The sequence below is a fragment of the Leuciscus leuciscus genome (genome assembly GCF_965113295.1).
Source record: "Leuciscus leuciscus genome assembly, chromosome: 6".
Taxonomy (NCBI): Eukaryota; Metazoa; Chordata; class Actinopteri; order Cypriniformes; family Leuciscidae; genus Leuciscus; species Leuciscus leuciscus.
This window is the reverse complement of record NC_138730.1, coordinates 47460684-47472875: the sequence shown is the minus strand read 5'-3', so window position 1 is coordinate 47472875 and position 12192 is coordinate 47460684. Positions and strand designations below refer to the sequence as shown.

The 12192-nt window shown below is 42.2% G+C and overlaps 1 protein-coding gene across 1 annotated transcript in view; it reads right to left on the bottom strand.

Moving 5' to 3' along the window:
• The window catches only part of stk11 (serine/threonine kinase 11), a 35201-nt gene that overhangs the window by 4335 nt on the left and 18674 nt on the right, over nt 1–12192 (bottom strand). The window contains exons 5-8 of the mRNA XM_082173402.1: nt 11653–11802; nt 8651–8778; nt 6080–6137; nt 2918–3108 (exon numbers count right to left, since the gene is read on the bottom strand). Coding sequence (XP_082029528.1) covers nt 2918–3108; nt 6080–6137; nt 8651–8778; nt 11653–11802 — 527 coding nt within the window. The remainder of the gene's footprint in view (nt 1–2917; nt 3109–6079; nt 6138–8650; nt 8779–11652; nt 11803–12192) is intronic.

Sequence of the window (12192 nt, the reverse complement as noted above, 5' to 3'; positions counted from 1 at the left end):
CACTCTCTCACACACTCACTCTCTCACACACTCACTCTCTCACACACTCACTCTCTCACACACTCACTCTCTCACACACTCACGCTCTCACACACTCACGCTCTCACACACTCACTCACGCTCTCACACACTCACTCACGCTCTCACACACTCACTCACGCTCTCACACACTCACTCACGCTCTCACACACTCACTCACGCTCTCACACACTCACTCACGCTCTCACTCACACACTCACGCTCTCACACACTCACTCACTCACACACTCACGCTCTCACACACTCACGCTCTCACACACTCACGCTCTCACACACTCACGCTCTCACACACTCACGCTCTCACACACTCACGCTCTCACACACTCACGCTCTCACACACTCACGCTCTCACACACTCACGCTCTCACACATCACTCAGCCTCTCACACACTCACGCTCTCACACACTCACTCTCTCACACACTCACTCTCTCACACACTCACTCTCTCACACACTCACTCTCTCACACACTCACTCTCTCACACACTCACTCTCTCACACACTCACTCACAGCTCTCACACACTCACTCACGCTCTCACACACTCACTCACGCTCTCACACACTCACTCCGCTCTCACACACTCACTCACGCTCTCACACACACACTCACGCTCTCACACACTCACTCACGCTCTCACACACTCACTCACGCTCTCACACACTCACTCACGCTCTCACACACTCACTCACGCTCTCACACACTCACTCACCGCTCTCACACACTCACTCACGCTCTCACACACTCACTCCGTCTCACCACTCACGCTCTCACACACTCACGCTCTCACACACTCACGCTCTCACACACTCACTCTCTCACACTCACTCACGCTCTCACACACTCACTCACCGCTCTCACACACCACTCACGCTCTCACACACTCACTCACGCTCTCACACACTCACTCACGCTCTCACACACTCACTCACGCTCTCACACACTCACTCACGCTCTCACACACTCACTCACGCTCTCACACACTCACTCACCTCTCACACACTCCTCACGCTCTCACACACTCACTCACGCTCTCACACACTCACTCACGCTCTCACACACTCACTCCACGCTCTCACACACACTCACGCTCTCACACACACTCACGCTCTCTCACACACTCACTCTCACACACACACTCACTCTCTCACACACACTCACTCACTCTCTCTCACACACACTCACACACACTCACTCTCTCACACACTCACTCTCTCACACACTCACTCTCTCACACACTCACTCTCTCACACACTCACTCTCTCACACACTCACTCTCTCACACACTCACTCTCTCACACACTCACTCTCTCACACACTCACTCTCTCACACACTCACTCTCTCACACACTCACTCTCTCACACACTCACTCTCTCACACACTCACTCTCTCACACACTCACTCTCTCACACACTCACTCTCTCACACACTCACTCTCTCACACACTCACTCTCTCACACACTCACTCTCTCACACACTCACTCTCTCACACACTCACTCTCTCACACACTCACTCTCTCACACACTCACTCTCTCACACACTCACTCTCTCACACACTCACTCTCTCACACACTCACTCTCTCACACACTCACTCTCTCACACACTCACTCTCTCACACACTCACTCTCTCACACACTCACCTCTCTCACAACTCACTCTCTCACACACTCACTCTCTCACACACTCACTCTCTCACACACTCACTCTCTCACACACTCACTCTCTCACACACTCACTCTCTCACACACACTCACTCTCTCACACACACTCACTCTCTCACACACACTCACTCTCTCACACACACTCACTCTCTCTCACACACTCACTCTCTCACACACTCACTCTCTCACACACTCACTCTCTCACACACTCACTCTCTCACACACTCACTCTCTCACACACTCTCTCTCTCACACACACACTCACTCTCTCTCACACACTCACTCTCTCTCACACACTCACTCTCTCACACACACTCACTCTCTCTCACACACACTCACTCTCTCTCACACACACTCACTCTCTCTCACACACACTCACTCTCTCTCACACACACTCACTCTCTCTCACACACACTCACTCTCTCACACACTCACTCACTCTCTCACACACTCACTCACTCTCTCACACACTCACTCACTCTCTCACACACTCACTCTCTCACACACTCACTCTCTCACACACTCACTCTCTCACACACTCACTCTCTCACACACTCACTCTCTCACACACTCACTCTCTCACACACTCACTCTCTCACACACTCACTCTCTCACACACTCACTCTCTCACACACTCACTCTCTCACACACTCACTCTCTCACACACTCACTCTCTCACACACTCACTCTCTCACACACTCACTCTCTCACACACTCACTCTCTCACACACTCACTCTCTCACACACTCACTCTCTCACACACTCACTCTCTCACACACTCACTCTCTCACACACTCACTCTCTCACACACTCACTCTCTCACACACTCACTCTCTCACACACTCACTCTCTCACACACTCACTCTCTCACACACTCACTCTCTCACACACTCACTCTCTCACACACTCACTCTCTCACACACTCACTCTCTCACACACTCACTCTCTCACACACTCACTCTCTCACACACTCACTCTCTCACACACTCACTCTCTCACACACTCACTCTCTCACACACTCACTCTCTCACACACTCACTCTCTCACACACTCACTCTCTCACACACTCACTCTCTCACACACTCACTCTCTCACACACTCACTCTCTCACACACTCACTCTCTCACACACTCACTCTCTCACACACTCACTCTCTTCACACACTCACTCTCTTCACACACTCACTCTCTCACACACACTCTCTCGCTCGCTCACCTGGGACGGTGAAGTCCTGAGTGTATATGATGTCATCCTCCCCGTCGAACAGCTCGTCCTCCTCGTCTGCGTAACCGTGGAGATCCTCAAGGTACGGCACCACCGTCATGCTGCGCCACGGGTCCCGGATCTCAGCGCTGGGCGGGATCGGCACCGGTGGCTCCGAGGGCGGGTGTTTCTTACGCACCCAGCTGACAGGAAGAGGAAGTGACATCATCACTGCAGTTGTCAGGGTCACGTGATCTCAGAGCTATATCCATATTTAAAACTTTGTCGACTAAAATAACTATCTTCCAGCAGACGGCCTTACGCAAGTTGACTTACGGCAAAAATGAAACACTTGAACTTGATGCACAACATAATGAAGAACGCCCAGCCCTGTGTGTTTGTACCGCGAGAGGCACTATTATGATGGACAGATGCACTTTTATCATAGACGGATTCACTTTTATCATGGACGGATGCACTTTTATCATGGACAGATGCACTTTTATGGACGGATGCACTTTTATCATGGACGGATGCACTTTTATCATGGACGGATGCACTTTTATCATGGACGGATGCACTTTTATCATGGACGGATGCACTTTTATCATGGACGGATGCACTTTTATCATGGACGGATGCACTTTTATCATGGACGGATGCACTTTTATCATGGACAGATGCACTTTTATCATGGATAGATGCACTTTTATCATGGACGGATGCACTTCTACTTCTATCATGGATAGATGCACTTTTATCATTCATAGATGCACTTTTTTAAATATAACTCTGACTGTATTCATCTGAGAGAAGAAAGTCATATACACTAATATACAACTCATTTTCATTTTTGGGTGAACTATCCCTTTAAGCATCACATGATCTGGCGTTCCTCAGGTGAGATCAATCATTATTACCGCACATCCTCAAGAGCTCTTCCGTATCCATGGAAACCGCATCAGTTTCCTCATCCTCAGATCGAGGCCATGTTTATTTCTAGCTCATCTCTCCCACTCTCTCTATTCTCCTCTTCCTCCCACTCTCAGCTCTGTGTTCGACTTCAACATCATCAGACAATTTTGCAACAGATTCTGAATCAACATTGATCTCAATAACGAACGAGAGCTGCTTTACTGCCTTATAATCGGGGTTTGAAATGAACATACGGCAAATGCGTGTAATAATCAGCTGTGGCGGGGAACACGGTCAAACCACCAGCCAATGTGGCGTGTTACTTATTATCTTTACTCACTTTTCTGGGGAAGTTCGTGTAAGACAAATCTGCTCAGATTAAGCACAAATACTCGTGAGTCATCATATATATTAAATATAGCGTATTGTGCAGAGTCTGCTTATATCTGCCTACTTGAACACACACGTCACTGCGCAACTAATAACGGCATGCTTGTTCATTTACACTGAAGCAACAGCGAAGATCAAAAAGCATTCGGTGAACAAAAAAGACATTGTTATTTTACAACATCCTACATGTTTTTTACTGTATTGATTCTACACCTAAAACACATTTTTTGGTGAAAAAGATGAGCATGAAAGAGGAAGGAGGAGATGACTGGATTTCATACATTCATTTCTTATTCAAACAAAATCCAAATTTTATAATATAAACTGTGACGTAGTTAAATCTGGTTTATTTCTCTCTTTTTGGGGGGGTTAAAGCTAGTAGAAGTGGCCGGTAATTCAAATTTAGTAGCCAAATTAGCCAGAGTTAAAAAGTTAATTTCAAACCCTGCTTATATTTAGGGGTGCAACGGATCAAAAAACTCACGGTTCGGATCGTTTCTCGGATCAGAGTCACGGATCGGATCATTTTTCGGATCAGCAAAAAAATAAAATATTTTTTTATTAACACTTTTAAATTATTAAATTAAAATATATAAAATCAACTTAAAGTGCACAATATTTTATTTTTTTGCTGATCCGAAAAATGATCCGATCCGTGACTCTGATCCGAGAAACGATCCGAACCGTGAGTTTTTTGATCCGTTGCACCCCTAAATATAAGCAGGGTTTGAAATTAACTTTTTAACTCTGGCTAATTTGGCTACTAAATTTGAATATCTTCTTTTTAACATAATTAATGAAAAACAACTTAAAGTGCAACATAAAAAGGCATCTCCTTCCTTTAAACATGGACCAATGCTTTATGTGTTTCCACTGTCACATAGGGCTGTCAAAATTGCTCAAAAATGACGTTCGAATATTCCCTCTAAAAAACACATATTCGAATTATTCGAACATCTGGTTGCGCATTTTGTCAATGACGCGCATTAGGCCTATGTCAATAACAGGACAAATTAATACAAAGAGACATAACTACTTGTATATGTAGTTCATTTAAGTTTAAACATATTTGACAACGTTACCTTGCTCGCTCGCACTCGCAGGCACTCTTTCTCTCTCTCTCTCGCCGTCACCCATGCTGCGTTCACACCAAACGCGAATAGAGCGTCTGGCGCAGGGTGATTTCAATGTGTGAAGTCAATGTAAAGACGCGTTTACGCACGTCTGGAGGTTTTGCGGCGCGAATGAGGCGTCACGCTCTCTGCGGTTCATAACGCTCGCCATGACCACGCTGTGTGTGGACTGAACATGCGCACAACTTTTTTTTCATAAATCAATCCGCGGATCACGTGAGTGCCGAACCGAAGATATTGATCCGAACGGATCACGGATCAATGATGATCCGTTGCACCACTACTTATATTAGAACAAGGGGTGAAAATAAAGGAAGATGACAGAATAAAGGGGCGGGGCCTGGTTGAGTTAGTTAGTGGTGTGTTAAACTGGCGGTTATGGTAAGAGGCGGGACATTTCCCAAACACACTCGACCAATCACAACACACTGCTCCAGCCGACCAATCAGAGCACAGTGTGCTTTTCAGAAGGAAGGGCTTCATAGAGACAGGAAGTAAACAGAGCGTTACTGACAGACTGGGAAGAGAGGAGCCGCAACAATGGAGAATATGAGGAGAATAATCAACATTCAAGCAGGAAAACATGTTCTAGTAGAGAAACAACATCACGACTGGCGTAATAGATCCTCTAAGACAGGGAGAGCCAAAACTACATGATTTCATATTCATCTCATCAGCAGATGATGTGAATGATGTTGTTGACGTGTGTGTGTGAGTATGAGGATGATGGACTCACTTGTGTTGTCTGATGCGCTGTATTGAAAACCTCTTTACAGGATCATATTCCAGCATTCCTGCAGATAAAAACACCTCAGATGAAGAAACAGAACACACACTCAAACTACTATTAATGGTAACACTTTATTTTGATGGTCCCTTTTGAACATTCTGTTGAATATAAGTAACTTTACAACTACATGTCAACTTATTCTAACCCTACCAGTCTATTAATACTCTACTAACACTCTAATGAGAGTTAGTAGACATGCAGGTGGAACGTTACTTATAGTCAAAAGAATGAGTTAAAGGGACCATCAAAATAAAGTGAAACCCTATTAATTGCCAGTATGTTTGTGTGTGTGAGTGTGAGAATGTGTGAGTGTGTGTGTGAGAGAGAGAGAGAGTGAGAGTGTGTGGGTGTGAGAGAGAGTGTGTGTGTTTGTGTGTTGACGTTTCATCAGCATTTGTCATCAGCATTTGCTCAAACACAACATCAGTGCTGAACATTAGTGTCACAATGTCGCCATCTAAAGGTCAAACCTATACATTACAGCACAGCTGCGGATTACAGGCAATAATGTTTTAAACATGTTCAGTTTCTTGCACAGAGCGATCGTTTCCCTTCATCAGCCCTCAGAGTATCGCCAGGAGCCATGGGTGTTACATCTGTGTTGCCTGTATGTGTTTTTTCTGACTCTTAAAGTCCCCCTGTGGTGTAAATCCAGCTTTTAATGTTGTTTATGTGTCCATGTGGTGTTTTTAATGTGCTTTAAGACAAAGCATGTGTAAGTTCATAAGTCGACACCATTGCTGAGTATTTCCTCCTTAAACCTTAGTTTAAACCTCAGACCTTAGTTTCAGTAGTCATGTCAAAGCAATAACTAAATCAGCATACTATCATCTGAAAAATATTGCAAGAATTAGATGCTTTGTTTCCAGACAAGACTTAGAGAAACTTGTGCATGCTTTCATCACCAGCAGGGTGGATTACTGTAATGGACTCCTCACTGGCCTTCCCAAAAAGACCATAAGACAGTGTCAGCTCATACAGAACGCTGCCGCCAGGATTCTGAGCAGAACCAGAAAATATGAACATATCACACCAGTCCTCAGGTCTTTACACTGGCTCCCAGTTAGATTTAGGATTGATTTTAAAGTATTATTACTGGTATATAAATCATTCAATGGCCTAGGACCTCAATACATTGCAGATATGCTCACTGAATATAAACCCAACAGATCACTCAGATCATTAGGATCATATCAGCTAGAAATACCAAGGGTTCACTCTAAACATGGTGAGTCTGCTTTTAGCTATTATGCCAGCCGCAGCTGGAACCAGCTTCCAGAAGAGATCAGATGTGCTCCTACAGTGGTCACATTCAAATCCAGACTCAAAACACTTCTGTTTAGCTGTGCATTTACTGAATGAGCACTGTGCCGCTGTTCGTCCGACTGTTTGTACTGTACTGTATTTTATTTTATTTTTCTAAACTGTTTTAATTATTCTTTTTTCTTTTAATTATTTTAATTTCTCCTATGTCAGCAGGGCATTTAGCCCGTAACTGTAAATGCCCACTCAGAAGGTGATAATGTGAAAGTGACGTGTATTAATGTGGGTTTGAAAGTAGAACAGTATTTAAATGACGATATTAAAGTTTTCGTCTGAGAAAGAATGTGAACGCAGTGCTAAAGTGCTAAAGAAAGTGAAAAGAACGTGCGAGTAAATGAGGGAGAAAAGAAAGTTAAAGGAAAGTTGATAGATGGAAGTCGTAAGAAGATTGAAGGTTAAAAGAAGGTTGAAAGATTTAAGTCTTAAGGGAATCCTTTGAAAGAAAGATCTATAATAACATTCTTTTTTTATTTTTAAAAGTACTGTATTTTATTTTATTTTTCTAAACTGTTTTAATTATTCTTATTTCTTTTTATTATTTTAATTTCTTCTATGTAAAGCACTTTGAATTGCCATTGTGTATGAAATGTGCTATATAAATAAACTTGCCTTGCCTTGCCTTGCCTTGCCTTGAAACTGCAGTGAACCAAAGACAGTCTCAAACACACGCTTTGAAATCGCTGGTGTTTCTGACGTCACAAACTACCTTGTAACCAATCAGATCAACGTGTGATCGTCAACCAGTGGATCTCTGAGCTGAGTGAGTGAGTGGAGGCGGGGCCCATTTGCATATTCATAGAACCGCGTATACTGAATGAGGCGAGGGTGTCGAGTTACAGTCAAGATATTTAAAGGCATTTTTTCAAAGAAAAACATTTAAATTGTCATTTTGGTGATTTTTAAGGGATACAGTGATTGACTACAGGGGGACTTTAAACATCTTGGATGGCCTGAAGGTTAATTAACAGGGTGAACTATCCCTTTAAATGTGGTTTTAAAATCCCAATAATCATTAAATAATTAAAAAAATCCCTTTAAATTATTTCAAAAGGACTTGAAGACTTATGCTAATAACTAATGTTATTCTATGTTTCTATGTATTTTAGAGTTATTTACTATTTATGGACAGCACTTTGGTCCATTCTAATGGTTTTAAAAGTGCTTTATAAACAAAAGTTGAGTTTGACCTCTCACCTCTCAACAGGTCTGAGAGCAGCGGGCCACAGTCCTCAGGAATACTGTAGTCGCCCTTCCCGATGTTCTCAAATAGCTTATAGATGTTGTCCCCTTCGAACGGGTACAGGCTCGTCGTTAGGTTGTATCTGCGAGCGGGAAACAGAAAGGTTTAGTGGGTTACAAGCTTTAATGACATCAGAATGACATGCAAATGCAAAAGAGAAGATGAGAAGCTTAGTTTTGCAAGCAGGAATTCACGTTTTCATGATCACACATGGATCCACTAATAATAATAAATCCTCCATTGATTTAAACGACAGGGAAACTTATATACGATAACTTATAAAGTACCTGTAAAGTCAGCCCTACTGTGAGGTCATAACTGTTAAAGGTAGGGTAGGTAATCCTGTTCAGAAACACTTTTTTTTATACTGGGTGAAATGGTCCTTCCATCCTGATAGTAGTCAATACATTATGTGTTTAGAAAAAGGAATGAAAAAAATCAGACCTCTGTAGCAGCTGCAGGACAGTAAAAACTCTGACCAATCACTGCCATTCGGTGCGAATGTAAAGAACCAATCAGATGCCTTCATGTCTCGTGCCCGCCCCGAGCCCCACTGCGCGCGCTGCCCTGCGTGCACTCATCACATGTCACCGTTCCCGGAAATATTCAGCTCAAAGCACCTGCATATGCAGTCAGCGAAGGCAAACAAGGCAAAAACTACTTCCTCGGACCCTGCCCGCGCTCTTGAACGACCTCCTCTGCTTCGCCCTCAACCCCGGACCTGTCCTCGAACCGACGATGCGGTACTTGTCTCCGGACTCGGAGTGTACGTTAGTCTTCATTAGAGTCAACAATGTTTTCATCATGGAAACTCTTACATGCAAAACACCGTATATGTTATGAATCTTACACGAAATTCATCTTCATCACAGTGTAACTGATGGTAATGGAAAAACGTGTATCAATGCAACCTGTTTAGTTTTGCCTTATAAATATAGCTCGTTACCGAATGAAACTTTACCATTATCGATATGCTAGCTTGATAGTGAGTACTAAAAGAAATCTTATTTGTTTATATTCATAGTGATAAAGTTAGGTATTTTATTACATGTGATTCTGACATGATGTCACTGTATGTACTGCGCTCCTTCCTCTCCACTCGTCTCAGGTAATAAATGCGTCTTGTTCCAGCCTGAGCGTTTGGCGTCGCGCGTTCATGTGTTTTGGGGGCGTGGCTTTGGAAGGAGCTCAGAAGGGAGGGGGTGGAGTGAATGGAAATAATGAGCTGTGTTTATTGCAGATTAAAAGGTCTACAGTCACTCGATTTTTATATTTTCTTTTTCAGAGTACTTACATTTTAATTATGTATTGGTATATAAAGACAGTTTAAACAAATTTGGAATGTTTTTTTTTTAGAAAAATGATTACCTACCCTACCTTTAATCAGTGGAATGTGATTTTGCGGAAACCATGCGTTCACATTATTTCAACTTCATTTTTAAAATAATCGAATTTAACGGAATTTTGGGTGGAAAAACTACATTACCCAGATAATTCCACCAATCAGAGTGTCACGGTGAGCAAATTGCGCCAAAATAGCTCTTTAGCTCCGCCCACTCTTTTAGTACCACAGTTGGTTTGTCGTGCGTCTCGCGTGGCTTTTGAGTTTCGCTTTGCTAAGTAGTTCAGAGTTGCTGCACACTGTTTAAAGTCAAATTTAAGGCTTTTTAAGACCTGAAGAAATCAAAATTAAAACCTTACATTAGGGGAGCGCAATATTGACAAAAATATATTATATATATATATATATATATATATATAGGGCTGAATTCAATAACGAGGCATTAGCCGTGTACATAACTAGCTACACGCCAATTATATTAGCATCACAGGAATACACAGAAAATTAATGATTAAATGATGCAAACAATACAATTTAGCTGTTTCTACAACAATGCTTACATTTATCTCAATATCAATCATTTGTTTACAAACAAGTTTTCGTTACTTTAATTGTTTCTGCCACAAATTATTACATTGTTTAAATAAATACCTTTTTAGCTAACTGAGATTTTGTATTAAACAGTACAGGCCAGAAGTTTGGACACATTACTATTTTTTATGTTTTTGAAAGAAGTTTCTTCTGCTCATCAAGCCTGCATTTATTTGATCAAAAATACAGTTTTTTTTATTTTTTATATTGTGATATATTATTACAATTTAAAATAATTGGTATAATAAAATCAGAATATTAGAATGATTTCTAAAGGATCATGTGATAGACTGGAGTAATGATCCTGAAAATTCAGCTTTGCATCACAGAAATAAATGATAATTTAAAGTATAATAAATTGAAAACCAATTATATTAAATTGTAATAATATATCACAATATTACATTATTTTTCAGTATTTTTGATCAAATAAATGCAGGCTTGATGAGCAGAAGAAACTTCTTTCAAAAACATTAAAAATAGTAATGTGTCCAAACTTCTGGCCTGTACTGTATATTTCTTGGTTATGTCTGATAACAGATCACTGTAAACTGTAATGAGCTTTCTCTGTAAAGCGGTGTGTGTGTGTGTGTGTGTGTGTGTGTTGTGAAAAGCGCTGTACCAATAAACGTTAATTGAACTGAAATTAAAGCAGCGCTAAAGCAAATAGTGTTTCGCAATGCTAAGCTAAGCTACACTAAAGCAACATATTATAATGTTGGCGTATATTATAACTGGGGTTTATCAGACGCACTGCAGTGTTAAATCTGCCTGAAAAGATTGTGTTTTAAAATAAATACATTTTGATTTCATATATATTATATTTAAATAACAAGCACTTTTCCAAGTATCTTTTTTGTAAATATGAATATTTTCAAGGGTTTTCCAGGACTTGAGTCAAATTCAAGTACTTTAAGCACCTTGTATGAACCCTGTAATAGCCAGAACGTGTGTGTGTGTGTGTGTGTGTGTGTGTGTGTGTGTGTGTGTGTGTGTGTGTGTGTGTGTGTGTGATGAACTCACAGTGTGACGCCGGCAGACCAGATGTCCACCTTAAACCCTGAAAACGTGTCCAGGCCGTTAGCGATCTCCGGCGGCTGAAAGGCTGGCGACCCCTGACTCGTGCGGCACGTGTCGTCCTCCGCGAACGGGTGGAGCGCCTGAAAGGTCAGAGGTCAACATTCTGTCACAGGAGCCATTTTACTCATATATACGTCACAACAGGGAAGAAAAGACGAGCGCAACTTCCGTTCCACGCGACTTTAAGTCTACGTTCACACTGTCGTTTACATTCATGCGTCTGTCAGACTTACACTGCATTTCAAGCTACACATCTACACTCTTATCAGTTCCTGCTTTCCCTGGGAATCGAACCCGTGACCTCGGCGCTACAAGTAAGGGATAATCCACAGCTAGCCATGCATTAAAGGATTTTAATGCACGACGTAGAGGCGAAGAACCGCCCGACGCGAAGCGGAGGGTGGTTGCCTCTACGAAGTGCATTAAAATTCTTTAATGCATGGCTAGCTGTGGATTATCCCGCTTATACCTTGGTTATTTGCC